Here is a 22,639-nt window from a genome sequence, read left to right on the forward strand (position 1 = left end):
ACACTACCTTACAGCAGCAATGTTTCGGTCGGATCGAGATGGCTACCCTCGGCTTCACATAGGAGGATGCTAAGTTCACCCAACCTGGATATGATGTGACGTCATTATGCCGTATATACGCTTTAGTCGATTAACACACCTATCGACTTTTACGAACGTTTGAGATTGTAAACTGTCGTCAGCTAGTGGCTTGTTTTGACACGTGCGATTCTGAAAACAGCTCAGTGTGGTAGCGTATATGTATTTCGCCAAAATAAAAGAGCTGGATATTAATAGAAATATTCCTGACCGTGGCCTTGAAAACACCACGTAAAAAAGTGAAGTCTTCTTATGTCTCGACCAGATTAGATTGTGTGATTATTGTATTGAATGCTTACGCCGAAAATAATATTTATTTATTATCAACATTTTAGTATGGTTTCATACAATGTCAGTACATATTAGATTGTAGCAGCATACTTTTGCTGACTTTTTTTTCTTAATTTATATAGCTGAAAGAGAACTCGTGCAAGTTTGTTAGCTAAGTAATTTGTATGTCCATCCCACGATAGTCTTTTATTAACCATGATTCCAAGTAACTTTACACTCGGACAGGTACCTTAGTCTCCAGTAATGACTGATGTGTAGAATGATTGAATTTCGAACTTAAAAAGAAAAATATGAGGCATTGTTGAAGAAAAATCGTCGACCGGAGATGATATACGAGGGGAAGTGGATTTCTCAATGTAATCTTAACCAAAGGTTAGTGTCTAGTACTGATTCACGCATGGATTGACGTATGAAATGATTGAATGCAGTGTCAAAGCATTCCATGGTGGTAAGCTTTTCTCTCATTAGTCTCTCGAATGGTGAACACATAATTAGAGACGAGCAAACGAAAAACAACGCACAGGACACAAACACAGTACAATACACGATTTAGACGCAAAACACATTTAAACGAATGGCGCAGAGCACAGCGCTACCATGTCACAATCTCTCGAAAGTTCACAAAAGTCGAATAGTCGATATACGGTTTCTATCGTTTACGATGTAGCGTGTATGCGTCATAATGACGTCACATCGTATCCAAGTCCGGTGAACTTAGCATCCTCCCTTCACATAGCTTCACAGCTGTGACGTCACGACGTCTCCCTCTATTCTTACCTCCATGGTGTTTACGTTGATACTGTGATGAAGGGCATTCTGACTCTTCGTCCTGTTGTTAGACACATAGTCATATTGGTAACAGACAGGTAACAAGCGAGTTTACGCAGGCTAGCTTTGAAACTGGGCAGAAAGTATGTCTGATTCTGAAGATGATCTAACTGAGAAACAATTACGAATTATAGTACTAGGGGAACCCGCTACAGGGAAGGTGAGAGCTTTCAGGTCGTACATAGACACGTAATTGTCGTTTGAGGACGGAAAGGTCACTTGCAAGCTACTCGATGATAACGGAATTCGTTTTGTAATTTTGTGATATTAACGCCAGCTGTTGGAAACTATACTTTGTCTAGGTGTTGACAAAGTTCCGTGAACTGATCACAGATTTTGGATTAAATGTCAAAACAAGCGTGCAATCATGTTACAGGGAAAGTTTCTGTTGGCATGGGATATGAGTAATAAAAAGAGATTCGTTGGTAATTCAGTTTTACTATTAAATCCATTTGGTTGTTGCCGTTATTGTGGCAGTGGAAACCATGCCGTTAGATGAGAGGGAGTTGATAAACTTTAGTAATTATATACGCTGGTGATAGCCAGTCCGACAGCCTGGTATTAACAGTCACATTGAAAATTAGTGCAAACAACCACTTGAAAAAATTTGTATTGCACAAGCACTGTAATTTGTACGTACTTTGACGACTCTGAACTGTACTGAAATACTTGTAATTACTATTATTTTTCGTTTGGAATGTATTTATAATAGCTTTAATAAATCACTGAAACAAAAAACCTGCACATTAATGTTTTACCTTAAGGCATAAAATGAAATTTTCAGCTTTTGACCGGTACAGGTTGAATTCTACTCTGCATTAGCTTTGTTTATAATTATTTTTATATAAACACGATTCTTAAACGCTTATGGTTTTTGTTTAGAAGGCACACACTTTTTTTCTGTCAGGGCTTGCCACAAACTTATTTGTGTTGAGTCTCAAAATTCGATGCACCCAAAGTTTGGCTGTAGCACTCACTTCTTTTGCAGACTTGTACTAATTACAGTTACATAAAGTTCCAAATCCTAGTGTAAAGCAGAATTTTTTTCATTAAAAAAATAAATAAGTAAGTTAGTAGAGGTGCAGTATTGACAATTTTGCAGCTGGAATTCTTTGAGTCGGTGAAATATATTTGTTATTCTTTGATAATATATTGGAAATTAATAATGATGTCCTCTTTGAAAGAGCCAGGTGCCAACTGAAATGTGCCCTGCTTTCATGACAACTGTCTGGACCCAATGTGCAATTGTCTTGTTGGTTTCATTTGCTTAGATAATCGCAGGTTCCCTGCATTTATTTCAAAAATGCAGTTGAACTGAGTTTGAAACTTCCTGGCAGATTAAAACTGTGTGCCAGACCGAGACTCAAACTCGGGACCTTTACCTTTCGCGGGCAAGTGCTCTACCAACTGAGCTACCCAAGCACGACTCACGCCCCGTCCTCACAGCTTTAATTCCGCCAGTACCTTGTCTCCTACCTTCCAAACTTCACAGAAGCCTCCCTGCGAACCTTGCAGAACTAGCACTCCTGGAAGAAAGGATATTGCGGAGACATGGCTTAGCCACAGCCTGGGGGGATGTTTCTAGAAAGAAATTTTCACTCTACAGCGGAGTGTGCGCTGATATGAAACTTCCTGGCAGATTAAAACTGTGTGCCGGACCGAGACTCGAACTCGGGACCTTTGCCTTTCGCGTGCAAGTGCTCTACCAACTGAGCTACCCAAGCACGACTCACGCCCCGTCCTCACAGTGAAGTTTGGAAGGTAGGAGATGAGGGTAGCTCAGTTGGTAGAGCATTTGCACGCGAAAGGCAAAGGTCCCGAGTTCGAGTCTTGGTCTGGCACACAGTTTTAATCTGCCAGGAAGTTTCATATCAGCGCACACTCTGCTGTAGAGTGAAAATTTCATTCTAGAACTGAGTTTGTTCACTGTGAAGCATTAAGCTGCAGTTGTGATTGGTGCTTGAGGCGAATATCAGTGATAACTCAGTGAGTGCTGAATTGGACTGGAAGGTAATTAAGCTACTGTGAATATGATTACACCAGCTTTGTAGTTTATGAAAGACTGTAGCATAACAATTATTGAACAGAAACCATTGAAATACTTTCAACAATACAATTTTAGCTCTTTCAATTGTGTGCAATTATCGTTAAAAAACAGAACAATCTTAAACATAATAATAGGGAGTAGAAACTAAGTAAAAAAGAGTTATTTCTGTAGAAATTATCCACATTCATATCAAAAGCAAACTTGCTGCTTATTTACACTTACATAATATAGTTTGCTACAGAGACAATAATATGCTCAGGAAGCAAACTGTGAATAATTAAGAAATTTTGCAGGATTTGATGATTCTAGACTCATTTTGAATTAATTGAATGAAGACTAGTTAGATACTTAGCGAAACAGATGCAAAAGTATAGAGAAATGATTATGGGATGGAGACAGAAATATGGGCTATGAGAATTCAATCAGTAAAGAAGTTCAAAACCCACTAGCATGAGTCCTTCTATAGAGGTGAACTCTGCATATCACAATCCAGTGTAGAAAGAGAGAGTAGTAGAGGAGTAATATTGAAATAATGTTGGTCTGATTTAGCTTTTAGTACCCCACAAGGACCTCTTTTGAGTTGTGGAGAAGAATGAAATGTTGGCTAAAGTGCAGTTACAGTGTACCTGGATCTTCTGTTGAATGCTGCAGTTGGCAACTGTGTCATGACTGATGGGAAGTGACATGTGAGTTGGATGTCAGTAACTAGTGAGGTGACAAAACTGTCATTTCTTTTGGTAGAACATGTGAATTAATGAAGTTTGTTTTCGAGATTGAGAGTGAGAAGGAAACTAGATGTGCTGACACTGATCTGCTGCAAAAATGAGGTTAGGCTGGAATGTGACAGTTTGGTTGTGACTTGGTGAAGCCAACAGATGTGAATTGAAGAAAACTACGACATGCTGATAGATTGTGAAGCCCAAGGCTTAGGTCACATTGGAATGTGTCAAATTCATTGAGAGTTGGCGAAGTCAACGAATTTCAATGTGATTACCATAATAGATTGGTGTGTAGCGTGGCCCAAGATAACATTCACTGTAGCAATAACCGACTTGTATATCTTACTTCCAGTTTTGCGGAAAAGTCAGATGATATTATTAAATTGTAACCCGATAGAATAAAGTAATAACTAACTTTATTTATGAAACCTAGGCAATTATGAACAGGTATTCTGATTGGCTGCAGACAACCATCTCAGAATTCATCATGTATGCTTCCCACCACTCCTTGTGCATTTATGAAGGGCAGCATGCAACAGAAGGGCCAGGTTCACCATAACTGCATTTTTACTGGAATTTTGTGAGGGGAATGTGTCTAGTTAATGACCAACTTGACATTCAGTGCAAAAGCAAGTCGTTTCTGTTGAAGGCAGTACATGGCAGCAGTTATTTCAGTAGTCAGTTGACAGATACTACGGCTGTGATGCAACCTGCAGACACATTTAGGACAACTTACAATAGCAGTCGTCTCGCGTGCATAAGACAAAGGGAACCAAATATCTTTCCCTAATACTAGCAGTTTCCTGTTATAATTGTCATGCTGGTTTCCTCCTGCGTGAAATACAGTGAGGTGTCGAAAGCCATGGAATAGCAATATGCACATATACACATGGTGGTAGTATCAAGTACACAAGATATAAAAGAGCAGTGCATTGGCATACCTGTCGTTTGTGCTTATGTTATTCATGTGAAAAGGATTCTGATGTCATGGTGGCTGTATGGGCACTATCAGACTTTGAAGCAGAATGGTAGTTGGAGCTAGATGCATGGGACATTCCATTTTGGGTGCACAGCTTGTGGTCTAGTGACTAGCATTGCTGCCTCTGGATCATGGGGTCCTGGGTTCGATTCCTGGCCAGGTTGGGGATTTTATTCAGCCCAGGGACTGAGTGTTTGTGTTGTCCTCATCATTTCATCAGCATTTTTTGTGATAGTGGATAGACTAGACTGTGTAAAAAATTGAACTGTGTAAAAATTGGGACTTTGTATGGGCTCTGATGACCGCACAGTTGGGTGCCCATCAAACCAAACATAATCATCATTCCATTTTGGAAATCATTAGGGAAATCAATATTCTGAGCGGACAATGCAGTGGCTGATAGAAATGCCACTGATCTAGGTTGATAAGTAACTAAACAACTGAGATGAGCAGCATTTCCATAGAGTTGTCAATGCTAACAGACAGTGCCGACATAGTACTTGAGACAGAAAACTGGCCGAAACCAGAGATTTATAACAGTGAAATTCTAATTGGAATATCATCACAAAGATTGTTGAACGCTGGTGGTGGAGGCGAGTTTATGGCATTAAAAAAATATGGTAATATCTAGTGATATCAGCACGGACTCAGAATGTGAATACTTTGATTGAAGATAAGTGTTAATAGTGGATCAGACATGCTCATTGGATGCTTTTATAGACCTCCTGCCTCACCAACAGCAGTGGAAAAACAGTTGAGGGGAAACTTGGAGAATATTTCTTGTAAATTTCCTGGTCATGTTATAGTCGTAGGAGATTTTGACTTGCCAGACTGTGAAACTCAAGTGATTAGAATGGGTAATAGTGATAGAGAATCATGTGTAATTTTTCTAAGTGCTTTGTGGTCTAGTGGCCGGCATTGCTGCCCCTCTGGGTCACAGGGTTCCAGTTTCGATTCCCAGCTGGGTCGGGGATTTTCTCTACCCGAGGACTGTGTGTTTATGTTGTCCTCCTCATGTCATCATCATTCAGGAAAGTGGCAAGATTGGACAGTATACAGAATGGGACTTTGTACAGGCACTGATAACCACACAGTTGAGTACCCCACAAACTAAATATCAGTTTAGCCAGAGAACTGATTTGTAAAAATAACATCTTAGAGCGGCTGGTAACAAAACGACCCCGAACTAATCAAGTCAGCATAGAATAGGAAATCAATGATCATAAGGTTATTACAGCATCACAGAATATGGCTTGAAATAGTAATACTAAGAAAGGCAGGAAGAGCTACAGGAGACAGATTTCAGATTACCTCACAGGTAATCACAAAAACTTCATCTCCTGTACTGACATTGTTGAGCATCAATGGACAGTATTCAAGATCATCATGCAATGTGCTTTAGGCAAATATGTTCCAAGCTTACTTGTGAGGGGTGGAAAAGACCCACCGTGATTGTCAACCATGTTGGGAAACTGTTACGAAAGCAAAGAAAGCTTCATGACAAATGAAGGAAAAATTAGCATAAGGAGGGCTTTGTATGAAGCTTTCAATGAGTACAAAAGTAAAACTGTAGCTACCAATTTGGCAAAAAATCCTAAGTAGTTCTGGTCTTATGGTAAATCAGTAAACAGATCAAAGCCGTCTGTCCAGACACTCTTTGACCATAATGTCTTGGAGAAATGCCGGTTTTCCAAAACTGTTTCACAGATGAAGATAACACTGTAGTTTCATCTTTAGTCACACAAATGACAAAATGACAGATATCAAAGTAAGTGACCAAGGAATAAAAAAGCAACTGAAATCACTCAACAAAGGAAAGGTCACTGTTGCTGACAGAATACCAGTGCGACTCTACACAAATTATGCAAAAGAACTTGCCCCTCTTCTAACAGCAGTGTGCTATAGGTCTCTTGAGGAGTGACATGTTCCATATGATTGGAAAAAGCTCCGGAGCCCAAAAATCTCTTCTGTAAGAACCAACATTGGTTCCAAAGACAACAATCATGTGAAACCCATCTGGCTCTGTCTATCCATGAGACACAGAAAACGATAGATACAGGCACCCTGGTAGATGTCATGTTCCTTGACTTCCGAAAGGCATTAGATACAGTTCTCCACTGCTGCCTAATAAACAAAATGCGTTTATTCACTCTGAATGAAGACAAGTCTTCAGACGTAAAAGTAACTTCGGATGTGCCCCAGGGGAGTATCACAGGACCTTTACTTTTCACAATGTAGTAGATAACATCAGAAGCTCAGTGAGGCTTTTCACGAATGGTCTGTTATTTACAGAGAAGTCGCAATGCTGGAAAATTGCAGAAAAATGCAGGAAGATTTGCAGAAGATTGAGGCTTGGTGCAGCGAGTGGTAATTGATCCACAACATAAACAATTGTGATGTACTGCAAATATATAGAAAGAAAGACCCTTTACTGTATGATTACAAAATTGCAGAACAATCTCTGAAAGCAGTTGCTTCCATAAAATATCTAGGAGTATGCTTGTGTAGCAATTTGAAGTGGAATGACCACATAAAATTAATCACAAGGCAGATGCCAGACTGAGATTCATTGGGAGAATCCTCCGGAAATATAGTCCACCAAAAAAGGAAGTAACTTTCAAAACACTTGTTCGACCAATACCTAAATATTGCACATCAGTATAGGATCTTTACCAGATAGGACTGATAGGGAAAATAGAGAAGATCAGCTCGTTTTGTTATACATTCATTTAGTAAATATGAAAGGATCTCAAGAGATGCTCAGCCAACTCAAGTGGTAGACACCGAAAGAGAGGCATTCTGCATCATGTTATTGTCTACTGTTAAAGTTCTTAGAGTGAACATCATAGTAGAGCCAACCAATACACTGTTTCCTCCTACATATACCTTGTGAAAAGACCATGAAGATAAGAGAGATTCGAGTCCATACGGAGGCTTACCAGCAATCATTCTTCTCACAAACCATACGTATCTGATTAATGAAAACACCACTGACAGCTGGTAAAACTTGGTTTTAATTGACTATGCTACCAGTTTCATGGCATTAGCCCGATCTTCAGGTGCAACCTACTTATTTAAGAATTGAAGTATAAACTGTGTTGCAGATTTGTGCTATTATGTAAAGATTATTTGCAGACTTATACTCATAAAAATTATTACATTAACCCATCATAGGTCAAACCAACAACCTAGTCAAGGTATTGCCATTCTGAGAATATTGTCAGTATTTAAAAAGTGTATACTAACGAAGGCTACTTGGGAAGGTGGGCCATGTAATATCCCCTATTAATGTTGCCAGATAGATCAAACAGATTTACTGGCCATCCATTGCATCTGCAAGTACCTCTAAGAAAAGAGAGAGTGTTGAAAGCTAAAACTGCTTTTGAAGATATTAGCCCATAAAAGAGCTAACAGTGAAAAAATAACAATGAAAACAATCAGTATTTGACAAAATAATTTAACAGGATAGATAAAAGAAACCTACTCACCAAGCGGTGGCAGAACACACACCCTCCTCTTTCCTAAAATAAATCCCTTTTTGTAAACCTCTCCAGTCCTTTTCCTTCATCCCTCATCCTCTTCCTTCAGCCCTTCTGCCTGAAGAAGGAGCCACTGGCTACAATGGCTTGCCTAATTATAACTTTCTTTTGTGTGTGTTCTGCTGCCACTCGGTGAGTAGATCTTTTTACCTATCCAATGAAATTAGCAGTGAAAATAGTGCAATTGATAGGTCCAAAGTAGAATAAATTAACCAGGCCTCTATCTTACCATCTCTAACTATGTACAGAAGGCACTGCTTGCAAGAGTAGGCCCTACCTTCACTGGCCAACAGGAAACACTGACTGCCCAGGTAAATAATAACTATGACATGGACACTGTGTTGTAATGTACATGAGACTAAGAGTGCTGGGTTGTTCCCTTTTTTGTGAGTATAAGTCTGCAAATAATGTGGATATAATAGCACAAATTTTCAGTACGGGGTAGTGTGAGGTGCTGTGCCACGGTTCACGCGGCTCCCCCCATTGGAGGTCCTCACCTTTCAACGATGTTTTCATTCTTCATTACCTTCAACAGCTGCAGATGCCAAGCATGAAAAATTGTTTGTGGAGTGTAGATGTAGACATACATCCCAGCAAAGCAAATGGACAAAGGATTTCACAATAGCAACATGGAATATGAGGACGATGCAAGAAAATGATGAATGGCTATAGGAAATAAGATGGCAAAAAAATGGGTAGACTGACAAACCTGAGTACCCTTTAGCATATAGCTGACCAGAAGAAAGAACTTGCAAATTTGGAACACGATTTATAACAACTAGGAAAGCAAGAAAAAGCTTATTAGAATTAAACCACAAATGAAAGAATTTGCAGAGGGAAATTTAGGAACATTTCAGTAGTAAATGCATATACGAAGAAAAGGATGATATAATAAAAGAAGAGTTGTGTGAAGACCTGGGAGAAGTATGTTGTGCAGTACATAAGTATGATTTTATGTTAGTAGTAGGAAATTTTACGCAATGGGAGGCAAAGCATCACTGTGGAGTCTCTGGAAAACATTCAGTGCACAAGAAAACAATGAGAATGGAGTCTGTTGTGCCAATCCACAGCAAGGAATAATTTTATAATTAAGAGCACCTGCTTTCTGCATTAAAAGATTTATCTGGGTACCTGGAAGTCTGCAGTCAAAGGAATAATCAACCAGATTTATCATATTTTAGTGCATGCCTGCAATTGCACCTCAGTTATAGACGAATTGAGCTGCAGAGAACCAAATTGTGATTCAGGTCACTATGTGGTAAAATCAATCTTGAGAGAGAAGCAATTGTTAGTAGATAGCAGTAGAACAGAAAATAGGATGAACTGGAACTTAGACAAACTTTACATTTGATATGAAATAAAAAAAATATGAACCAACACTAAGTAGGAAATTGAGTAATGAAGACCTACCATCAGAAGTAGGCAAAAGATGGAGCAGAATTGGAAAAGCCATTAAGGATGCTGCAGAAGAAATAATAGCAGTGAGAACAAGTAGAATAATCTAGGAATTGTTTGATGAAGATTGCAGGTTAGCAGTAGAGGAAAAGAAAATGGCAATAATGAGATTGTCACAAAGAGGAACCAAAAACAATATGAACTACTGTGTATAGAGAATTAAGGAGAAGAGCTAACAGACTGTGCAAAAAAAAAGTAAAGACAATGGATAAAGAAGGAATTTTGAGAGCTAAAGGTACAGAGTGAAATGAGAAAGTTTTATCATGCTGTAGGCAAAATAAGGAGCAGATCCCAGCCAAACATAAAGGCATTTTTGAGCTAAGATGCGAAGATGATAAGGGAGGAAGAACAGAGAGTGACCAGATGGACAGAATACTTCAAAGATGCACTATAACTAGCCTAGAAGAAGAACAGACACCCTTGTATGAAGAAAGAGAGGAGCTGAAAGTAGGCAATGACATGAGAGAGCCAACATTGCAAGAAGTTTCTCTGGTGTCCACAAGATGAAAAACAATCAAATCCCCGCATGGAAAACTGGATTAATGATCTCCACTTATAAGAAAGGGGATAGAACAGCATGTAAAAATTACAGAAGTATCTCACTATGAAGGATACAGAAGTGTGTAGAAGGCATACTTCGGGAATATCAGTGTGGTTTTCAGACAGAGGAACAACTGATCAAATATTTGTGATCAGACAAGTGATGGAAAAGTTCTATGACCATAATATAATTCTGCACTTCCTATTTATCAATTTCAAACAATCCTTTGACAGCATAAATTGGCAATAATTATACAGTGCTGAGAGAAGTTGGTATATGTGCTAAACTAAATAAATGTAATCAGAATGACAATGATTGAGATAAGAGCAAAAGTAACGATATTCCATAGCACACATGAAAACCTTGCCTTTAATAAAAGAGTCAAGCAATATGACAGTCTTTCTGCTGTCATATTCAATATAGCCCTGCACAGCATACTGAATAAAATCAATATAAGAGGCGCCATATCTATGAAAAGTGGCCAGACTTGGGGGTCAGCTATGGTGTAGAGGTGGTCGAGTACCGGGTTTTTCAGGTGGCGGTGTTGGCAATGGGTGGCTAGGGGAACTTCACTGCATGAGACAACACATTTTATTTGTCTTAGATTACAATTCCAGAGTGCTCTGACACCCCCAGATTCGCTCTCTGCAGGTGTGTGGTCCATCAGCGATGCCAGTGATGTTGGAAGGCTGTGGCTATGAGATAGCCATCAGACTTCCACATCCTGCTTTGCCAATACTGTTTACCACACTCAGCAGTGCCTACCTGAGCTAGCACTATGCAACCTGAGTGAGCAGTGCCAGTGACGCTTATATCCAATGGATTTCCATAGATGGACATGGCTACTGGGTCTCAGAAGCTGACACTGGTGTGGAGGGCTGGTGGAATTACCACCCTGTCTGCGAACCACTGCCCTCCAAGGCAGAAATTTGGTGCTGCTGTGGCACCTGAGTGACGGCCCCCATTGTGTCACCTAAGTCTGCAGGGAAGGCTTAGAATTATGAGGTGTTCTGGTGGAGCTGGCTGCCCAGACCGGTGTTGACTGCTGGCTGCCAATAGTGCGTTGGAGCCTGACATGCATCCGAGGTCATGGAGTGTGTTGCAAGATTCCTCGTATCATAGGCATAGGCTAGAAACAGAGGATATTTATAGCAATTACCAGCGGTCTTATTGTGCCATTACACTGGTTCCAGGCATGTACAGATCAATACTTATGTGATCCAACATTGTGGGAATATACTGCAGGTGGGCCTGTTATTGCGTGGCCTCTCTGCGATGTCAGCACAATTGTGCCACTTAACCTGGCTGCCTTGCTGTGTGCAAACAGGGTTGCTTGTCAAATTATATATCAGCACCTCTGTGCCTACTCACTTGCCTAATACACAGTTTCAGTGGAGCTACTTTAATTTAGTAACACCCAAAATTTAGTGATGGTGTTACAGTGTATAACTCCATAGTTTGCCTGCTTTCACATATGAGCCAAAGATATGGATGCTGACAGAAGATGACAAAAATACTTTAAGAACCTTTGCATGAAAAGTACTAAGCAAAATTTATGCCAATAATGGAGGGAGAAGGGTACAAGATATGCTATAACACCAAATTACAATCATTAGTAAAAGGAAGAGATGTAGTAAAATTTGGCAAGTAACAATGAATAAAATTGCTAGAGTACATGAAAAGAATGTGAGAGGACAGAATGCGAAATAAAATGAAAAGTGTCATCCATGATACTACATAAAATGCCAAATGGTAAGCACCTGAGGAAGCTCAGTCTTCATTGGCTGGGTACAGGATTAGGAAATCAAGGGCTCCCAGTCTGTGGGCTGATGAGTGCAACCATTCCTCTGGAACAGCAAACACTTGGCTTGTTTTAGTTTGCCTTTGAAGTGTAGCAGTGGGATGCTGTGTGTCACAGGATTGGGGTTTCTAATTTAACCATGTAGATCTCGAGAATGGCACAAACCTCAAAAAGAAATAAACCCTCAACCTCTAGATATGCTGGGTGCCAATAGAGATGATGGCTGTTGAGTTGAAGCAGTCATTATCAAGCAAAATCTGGGATACCTGTCACAACCATGTTGTATAAGGCTTAGCTGAGCATATTGGGCTCTGTTAGTAATGGACATGTATTTCCATATCCTATAAAAGGATGAAATGGCTCATGAGTTTCTCAATCAACTCACCTCCAGTGAATCAGGTGGACCATTGGTTAGTATTAACATGCAAGCAAGTAGGCTTGTCGTACAAAGCTTTCAACATTAGAAAATAGAAATGTCCAAAGTAACAGGGCACAGCTGTTCTATTCATTAAAGAGAAAGACATAACTTTTGAGACAGTGCCAGCTTCATACATACAAAAACCATTAAAATGATTACTAAAATTTTAAAGTCTGTAAAGCACCTCCAGAAAGGTGTACTTCTAATAGAAACATCTGCTGTCAAACAAGCAAAACAGCTACTGAAATGTCATAAAATAGATATAACACCCAGTGAATTTTGAATGACCCAAGATACTTAATGCTTATAAAGGGGTTATTATATTCTGGGAAATGGTGAATATTGATGCAAAGGATTTGGAGCATGAGTGGTCTGATGATAGAGGGATGCAAGTGAAACATAATATGAAACAGGTAAATGGCGAGCTTCAAAAAACTGCTGCATTTATAACAATATTAGATACAACTACCTTGCCAGAGCAAATTAAGGCAGGCTTCCTCCAGGTGAAAGTGGAACTTTTGGCATCTGTGACAAGACATTTCATGAAGTAGGTGTGAATTACCCTGACAGTCACATTTACTGGAACCACAACTTTCATGTATCCCATAAAGGAAAGAAGGTGCAAGGGATTAAAATCACAAAGAGAATGTCGTATAATGAAGCAAAGTTGATGTTCAGTTCATTAAAGCTGCCCAGCTTCACTTCATCATTCACATCCATGGTAAAAAATCCTGTAATAAAAATTAATACTGTCACACAGATACAAACTAATAGGAAAAGTGCAAATCTGTGTTTCTGCCAGTGTATATGTACTTCCACTCCTACAGCTACCAGAGCAGCAGTGGCAAGCTTCACAACAGCTTTTTTGAGAAGGGTTCATCTGCAGAAGTAGTCTGCTGTGAGGAACCAACCAGACCCACCTCAAATCCACAAAGATTGTTTGCTTACAGCCTCAGCAGTAAGTTAAGGGAAAAAAACAGAAATCACCTACAGTTAGAAATGGCTGCTATATTTCAGTGGAATGTCAGTGGATTAAGGATTCATGTGGAGGAACTAGGACTCTTAGCACAAATGAAGCGCATGTGTTTTTGTGTTCAGGAGACTCACCTCAGAGGCCATTGCCTCTGTGTTGAGGGGTTATAGCCAACACAGAAAGCATGACCTTAATGGGGAGAGGGTTAAAAGTGAAATGGCTGTATCCATCAATGATGAATACCACTCTTTGAGTCTCCTCCTTACACACTGTGTTGCAAGCAGTTGCTGCAATAGTGCATACACCATATAAGATTACTATATGCTTCTTATACTTGCCATCTAATGTAACGCCAGACAATGAGGCTCTCAACGACTTCACCATACAGCTCCTTTGGTAATTTCTTTTTTGAGGAAATTTTTGTGCACATCTTATATTATTGGCCTTCACTATGACCTACCCCTGAAGTTAAGCTGTAAAATACCTCTTGTTTTCAGAAGACATATGCCTTCTAATAATGGGACAGTGTATAGACTTCAGCAATGCCATAGGGTTATTTTCTGTCATCAATTTACTTTCCAGTTCATGCATATGCTAGTCAGTGGGAAGTGATGCTTGTTGGCCATTTCCCAATCTGGATACCTCTACTAGACAGAGCAATGCTCAGAGGAATGACCGAGCGGGGTGGCGCAGTGGTTAGACACTGGACTCGCATTCGGGAGGACGACGGTTCAATCCCGCGTCCGGCCATCCTGATTTAGGTTTTCCGTGATTTCCCTAAATCACTCCAGGCAAATGCCGGGATGGTTCCTCTGAAAGGGCACGGCCGACTTCCTTCCCAATCCTTCCCTCATCCGATGAGACCGATGACCACGCTGTCTGGTCTCCTTCCCCAAACCAACCAACCAACCAACCTCAGAGGAATGCCGCCTGGACAGATGCTCAAACAGAAGAAATGGGCACTCTATAGCCAACTCTCTCTCTCTCTCTCTCTCTCTCTCTCTGTGCATGTGTGCATTATGTATACAATGATAGTATTGTTTAGGAAAATTATAAAATTCTGAACAGCTAGTGTTACCATTGATGAAGTACATTTGGTGTTAATGTAGTAGACAAGCACACTGTATCACTGTAAAAGTCTTAAAAGCTAATGTCAATAACTGAGATGTTAAAGTACTGTTTTAAATTATAAAATGAATTGTTTGATAATCAGTTATACCTGTTCATTTAAAAATTATTATAGGCAGATAGTGACAATTTGTTGAAGATTCTGATTGTGTTTATTTTTTGCAAGTTTACCATATTTGGTAGTCTGCACCTTGGTATACCTAAACTTGCCTTAGCAACATCAGTCGATGGGAAATCCACAAAGGAATATCAACAATGTAGGATATATAGATTGCTACTTACCGTAAAGAAGACACGTTAAGTTGCAGACAGGTACAATTAAAAGACACTTATACAAAGCTTTCGACCACAGCCTTCATTGGCAAAAGAGAAACACACACCATTCATACACACTAGCAAGCACACCTCATGCACGCATGACCGCCAACTCCAGCAGCTCAGGCCAGTAAGCAACTATTACGTGGGATGGCAGCATCAATCTGAAGGGGTTGGGGAAGGGGAAGTGATAGTAGTGTACAGGTGGGGGGACAGAGGAACACTGTCTGGCAGAGCATGGAGGGACTAGAATGCCAAAAGGTGTGGTGTCAGGGATTGTGGGGCAGGGAGGAGGGGAAGAAAGGAGTGGAAAGGAGAGGAGAGGGAAAGATGGGCAGGTGTATTGGCAGAGGGTGGCAAAGAGTCTGGGAGACGAGAATGGGAAGGAGATGATAGGACAGAGGGGGTGGAAAATGTTGGATTGAGGGTGTGGGGACAGTATGTTACCATAGGTTGAGGCCGGGATAGTAATGGGAGTGGAGAATGTGTTATAAGGGTGATTCCCATCCGCACATTTCCGAAAAGCTGGTGGTGGAGGGGAGGAATCAGATGGCTTGGGTAGTGAAGCAGCCATTGAAGTCAAACATGTTATGCTAGCTGATTGTTGTGCCACAAGGTGGTCTACTTTGCCCTTGGCCACAGTTTGGTGGCGGCTGTTCAGCCTAGTGGACTGCTGGTTGTTGGTCATATCAATGTAAAAAGCTGTGCAATGATTACGGCAGAGCTGGTAAATGACATGGCTGCTTTCACAGGTGGCTCGGCTTCTATACCTGTGACAGCACTGCAATAGGAAGTGCTTTGTGGGTGGATTGGGCAGGTCTTGCACTGGGCCTTCCTCATTGGACTAGGATGTTGTAGAGGTTGGGTGGGCGACAGAACATTTGTTGTTAAATGTGCTTTATTTCTTCCCTGACTATAAGTTCTTTATTATTGATTTTGTTGTAAATGCCACAAATATAAATTTATAGGTGAACAAGTGTTAGTACTACGCTCCATAGCAACCTTTTTATACATTATATGTGCTTTGCTTTCTTTCCCAAAAATGTTAATTATGTGAGGGGAATGTCCCCAGACAAGCAGGTCATAAGAAGTAAGTGAGTGGAAGAGTCCAAAGTACATCACACAAAGGTAATCACTGTTTACCGTATCTCTTAGTTTCCACATGAGGTAAGTTACTCACAATATCTTTTCAAAATATGGTTGATATGGTTCTCTCAACAGAGTTCGGAATGAATATGGACACATAAGAGTTTAACAGATTTAGTTTATGAATTCTTTGACAGCCAGAAAAGGAGCTTTTGTGTTTAGACCGGATTTCAGAGGAGTTTATTAGCAGTAAACCATTTCAGTGAAAAATTAAGTGATTCCCTTGTCTTCTGATTGAGAGCCACAATTACCTGATGCATGATATGCAGTGTCATTCATCAGCATAGTGTATTGGAGACTGAGCTACATGATGGGGCATATCATGATTGTAGTAATGACAAAGAATGGTCTATGGATAGAACCATACAGAAACCCAGTGTTAATTTTAAATGATGAGGAACAACCTTTTCTGGTTGAGGCAAACAGTTTTCTGCTATCTAAGTTGGGAGAAGTTACTGGCAATATGGGACTGTATGCCATAGACCTCCAGCTTTGTTACTAAATGTCACATGGACTGCAGCTTATTTGCTTATGTCACACAAAACAAGATACACAAACTTATTCCTTTGAAAAACTGTTAAAGCAAATCAACATTTTCTAGCTATAATGATATTTCTGTTCTTTCAAAAACAAAACTGATCCTCACTGAGCAGGTTGTGCTTAATGGGGTGTACAATATTGTCACAAATACCTTCAAAACTGTTAGCACAATTGAGAGGTAACTTAATAACAGTTTATCATCTTTTTTTAAATACTGGAACATCTTTTGAGATTTTTTCACTTATAAGGAAAGGCTCCGGTCTCTAAGCATTTATCAAAAACAAAAACCAATGGTTAAGAGCACAGGTGTTTTTTAATATATTGGACAACCAGTAATATTCCATACTTTAGGAATTTGAGAAATTGGGCACATTTATAACTCATGGCTCTGACATGACATACAGTAGTGAGGCACTAAGCAGGTCATTTGCAGATGGGCCTGGTGCTTTGAGTCTGTCTGCTATTTCTTTGACTGAATTTACAAAATTCTCATTTAATTCCTGGGATCAAGCTGAGCTCTGGTGTAGCTAACAGAGTCCTCTCATTTTATGACCATCCCATGCTGCCTTGCACTTATTGGAAGCTTCTTCTATGAGCTTTTCTTAGGCAGCTTTTTCTATTATTATTATTATTATTATTATTATTATTATTGCTAAAGCTTAAGGCAAAGAATAAAGTGGACATTGCTATTGTCAACAAGAGGTATTGATATAGTGACTGAATGGAATGGAACACCCCCCCCCCCCCCCTTTTTTTTCTTCTCCCCAAACAAGGCATTAACATTTTCACTGTTGTGCAAGTATTTTCGGTGCACTGCAGATACATAGATGAATGGGGATAAGAAATCAGATGGAATTCTGTAACTCTGTAATGAGCCACCAGAGACCACAAATTACTTGTACCAGAATACTAAGAAAGTATCCATGAACTACCTCCAAAATTTTGTTAGTGGGGTTTGGATTTACCCGATATTTGTTTATTTGCATTAGGAGAAAAACAGATACTTTTAAAAAAGGCAATGTTATTCCTCTTGTACAGCTCAGCTGCTGTTTTCATCTAATACTTCGAAGTATTTATGTAACTTTACACAGGCCATTATAAACTGTCTGTATGCAGTGCATTGGCACTTGTCTAATGTAAAGGGAGGCATTAGAGTTACTATATGGGATTTTCATAATTGAGTCCAAACATTTTGGTAAATTATAGAAATGTTTAAATGTTTGATTATTTTTAAATACAATGTCCAATGTTCACTAGCAACCTATTTTAGCTTAATTTCATTCATCATAATAAATTATTTTGGCAAGCCTGCAACTGTGTCGTTCATGATTTAAATAATGAAACACTACACCAGTTACATATTTTTTTGAGCTTAGCATGATGTGTTTCAAGAAAGTGTTGTGCTAAGCATGGAAAAATATGTAGTTGGCACAGTATTTCATTATTTAAGTCATAATCTTTTGAGTTAGTCATAAACTCACTTTAGTTATTTAACAATGGAAAATCCACGATGGAATAATAACAATGTTATGAAAAGGATAGACTGCTACTCATCACATAGTGGAGAAGTCAAGTTGCAGACAGGTGCAACATAAAGACTGTCAGAAACAGCTTTTGGGCAAACGGCCTTCTTCTAACATGGATAACACACACACATTCACTCAAGCACAACTCACACGCACTTGAACACTGTTTCTGGCAACTGAGGCTGGACTGCTAGCAACTGAGCCTGATGAGAGAAGCAGCCTGGGTGGCGAGGGTGAGGAGGAGGCTGGAGTGGAGAGGGGGAAGGATAGAAGGTTGCGGTTGGGTATAGTGTTGCTTGTGGGACCATGCAGGGTCATAGTAGGGAGAGGGTAATGGGTTGGGGGAGGGGAGGGGGGGAGGAGCAGAAAAGCAGAGAAGTAAAGGAGGGGGGGGGGAGAATAGACTAGTGGGTGCATTGGTGGACTAGAAGTCTATGTAGTGCTGGAGTGGGAACAGAGAAGGGGAGAGGTGGGTCAAGGATGCCAGGCAGGCTACGGGAACATAGGATATTTTGCAGGGAGAGTTCCACCTGTACAGTTCAGAAAAGCTAATGTTGGTAGGATGGATCCAGATGGCACAGGGTGTGAAGCAGTCATTGAAGTAAAGTATGGTGGGCAGCATGTTCAGCAACTGGGAGACAGCTGGACCACAGTTGCTGAACATTCTGCCCAACGCAACATGCTACATGTTCCTGTAACCCCCCTGGCCGTAACCTTCAAGGGACCGATGACCTAGCAGTTTGGTCCCATCCCCCCTCTTTTTAACCAGCCAACCAACTTAACCTTCGCTACTCCATATCCTTCACTCATGTATCTCCTTCCCTTCTCCCACTACAGCACTACATAGCCTTCTATTCCACCAATGCACCCACTAGTCTCTGTCTCTCTCTCTCTATCTCTCTTTTTTCCCCCTCTTCTACTTCTCTCCTTTTTTTGCACCTCATCCCCAGTTGCACTTAGCAGCACTACCCTGCCCCATCACGTCCATGCAGGCTCCCACAAGCAGCACTACATCCTCCTGCTACCCCTCCTCAGCCTCCTCCTTACCCCCACCACCAAGATCGCTTCTCCCACATGCACAGTTTCTTGCAATCCAGCCTCAGTGGCCAGAAACAGTGAATTACGTGTGTTTTCTACATTAGGAGAAGGCCTTTTGGCCGAAAGCTCACATGTGTAGCAGTCTTTTTGTTGTGCCTGTCTGCGACTCAGCATCTCCCCTATATGGTGAGTAGCAATCTAACCTTTTCATAGAACTGTCACTTTAATTATAAACCAAAAATACCTTTAGATAATTTATATGTTGGCGTGTAAGCATAACAGCCCATAGGTCCCTGAAGAGGCTTCTGCAACATCTTCAGTTATCAGCATTACACAATATTCTTATTGCATGGTTTTGTAGAGTGAACACCTTTTCAGCTTCACTGCAATGCCCCAGAAGGTTAGGCCACAGCACAGAACTGAGTGGAGGCTGCACTGATAGCTTGTCCTATTTTAATGTGACAGATCCTTCTTCATTCATGTTCTGAGAGTGATTGCGCGAGCGTGCGTGTGCGTGCGCGCACGCACACACACATTAAATGTGCTTTGTGTGATTTTGGTTTAGCAAATAACTTTTCACTTAACAAAACTTGGTGCAACCGATGTTGTGTTTCCTATGACACCATACAAGTGGTCCTGCAAAACCCTATAATGTAAAATCTAGTTTTTCAATAAACAAAACCCACTGATGAAGGTGCAGAGGTGCTAAAACATGTTGGGCAACTAGAAAAAACAGTACTTTGCATAAAAGGTGGAACCTATATCCAATAATTTTTACTGCAAACACGGAAAAAAATACAAGAGCTGCAAATTCAAAAGATGGCATTTATTTCTAAGTGCAATGCAAGAAGAACTGAGCTTTTCTGTTGATTTACCCAGGTGCTGATGCCTCCTTGGTTTATTATTCATCTGGGTAGCTAGGAAATTCACACATACAGTCTGTACAAGAGAAACCCTGAAAAATTTTAGAATGCCATGGCTCCAAAAACAAATGAAATTTGTATTTGATAGCTGCTTTCTAATTTTTGTGAGCTGATTGCCATGCAATTTGTTCGATTTGCTCTAACAGTTTCCTAATTATTATATCATTTTTTAAAGATTTTGTGTGGATAAAAAAATAAATTTGACTAGAAAACATTTCCAGGCTATGATTTTTTATGATTTTAATTCATCATTAATATTGAAACAGTACCAGTATGAAGATTGCCTTATAAATACATTTGTCAAAGAAGCCCCATCTGAGGCAACTGGTACAGCAAATTCAAAAGAGAATGGTTTTTTTCTTAGTGGCAAATTTCGTGAAGGGTGTCCAAAATAGCCACTTGAAGCAGATCAATGGACGTCTTATGAATGTATCAGATTGACATTGAGTATTGATTTGAGTCAAATCCACAACATTTTGCATCAACAACTAGATGTGAGAAAACTTTGTTGTCAATGGATTATATATAAACTGACTCTCACTCAAACAAAATGGATTGAGTGTTGCAGAAAAACAGAATAAAAATACCAAGGTGGCACTTCATATTTGGTTTGTAATATTGTTACTGATGGTGTATCTCGTATTTGTTGTTATGATCCTGAAAATAAAAGTCAGTCTGCTCAATGAGTTTGTTGATAAGTACATGGATTCATAGTACTGGTAAGATTATTGTTGGTTGTTTTCTTTTGTAAAAGGGGCCATGTAGCTACTATAACATTATAAATAGACATACTACTACCAGCAGTTGGTCCACAAATGTGTGTTTACTGCATATTTTTAAAAAAGTAGTTCATGAGAAACACAAATAAGGAAAAATAATTTTACATCACAATAGTGCATTGTTGCACACAGCAAAGCTAACAACTGAGAATCTGGATGTCCTAAAGGTCAGACTCTTGGACCCTCTACCATACAGCCCAGACCTAGCACTTTGTGATTCCTTCTTGTTCCCAAAAATTAAAGATAAACGGCATGGAGTCACTTTTTTCGGATGAAGCTGCAGAAAATTATAAAAGCCTCATTTCTGAAGTCTTCAGGAAGACTGGTATCATTGCTTTAATGACTGGTTTCACTGAATGCAAAAATGTATTTATGTTAAAGGGGAACATATTGAAAAGTGATAAGGCCAGTTATGTTTTCTGAAACAAATTTTTGTATGATTTTTAAAAATTTTCAGTGTCGCCTTCATATGTCCATTGATCTCTGCTTCTAACGTCTGTAAGTTATCTTTATTTGTTTTAAAATTCATAATATGAGTTTTTATAAGATTAATGATTCAACAGTTCACTGTTACCAGCTGTAAGCCTGTTCCATTAGTCCCCTGGTTACATCTGGTAATACTTTGAAAAGGATAGATTCAAGTGCTTAATCTTGGAGGTCATCATATTTTATGTTTCCCAACTAAAACATAATCTTAATCAGGTCATACCATTCATTAACACGACCCTCTGTTTTCTGTCATTAGGAGAGAGACCTTTAATGCCATACCATTTTGGTTTGTGTTGTAGAATCTTATGATTTATGCATTTGCACAGAAAATGCCAAAATGGCGATTTTTCTTGTTCAGTTCTAGCAAAAATGACTCTGTGAGATCACAATTATATTAATTTCTCAGTAGAGAAGCCTTTGTAGAAGCCAAACTGAGATGCTGTTACAGTGGTATCCCCAAAAAGGTAGCTCAATATTCTATTGTAAGCTAACTTCTCAAAAATTTTGAGAACATGAAAAACAGAGAGAGGGTCTATAATTGGAGATCATTTGCTTATCTCAACTTCATTAGTGAGAGTTACTACAGCATATTGCAGTCTTTCAGGAAATGCACCTTGACTCATCAAACGGTTACAAAGGTGACTCAAGGGTGTGCTACCATGTCATAATAGGATTTTAGAACTTTAGATAAAATATCACCATAACCAGAAGAGGTACTAATAGCCAGAGATGTACTGATTTCATTATCTGTGTAAAGATGATGTGAAACTGACATCTGTTGGCAATGTTTGCAAAGCCTGCCTAATGGTCTTCATTTGATAGTCCCTTTTTGTCCCTATGCTTTTGGCTGGTATTAGGAAGAATTCATTAAATTTAGTAGGCAATTATTTTAATTTTACGGTATCTGTCTCACTGCTAATGTCATCAGAGAGTTGAATATCATTTAGCTTTCCACATTTATTCATTTAAAGTGTATTCATTTCAAGTTCATTTATTTCATAAGCAATAATACTTGATTCGTAGAATTTTGAGATTTTTATGCATGGTATTTGATTTCCATTATTTTTATGATACAGTACAGAATTT

At 39.6% G+C, this 22,639-nt stretch overlaps 1 protein-coding gene across 1 annotated transcript in view; it reads left to right on the forward strand.

The window, feature by feature from the left end:
• Nucleotides 1-1,282: 1,282 nt before the first annotated feature.
• The window catches only part of LOC124606324 (ras-related protein Rab-28-like), a 44,062-nt gene continuing 22,705 nt past the window's right edge, over nucleotides 1,283-22,639 (forward strand). The window contains exon 1 of the mRNA XM_047138307.1: nucleotides 1,283-1,357. Coding sequence (XP_046994263.1) covers nucleotides 1,283-1,357 — 75 coding nt within the window. The remainder of the gene's footprint in view (nucleotides 1,358-22,639) is intronic.

Source organism: Schistocerca americana, chromosome 3 (assembly GCF_021461395.2).
Source record: "Schistocerca americana isolate TAMUIC-IGC-003095 chromosome 3, iqSchAmer2.1, whole genome shotgun sequence".
NCBI classification, from domain to species: domain Eukaryota; kingdom Metazoa; phylum Arthropoda; class Insecta; order Orthoptera; family Acrididae; genus Schistocerca; species Schistocerca americana.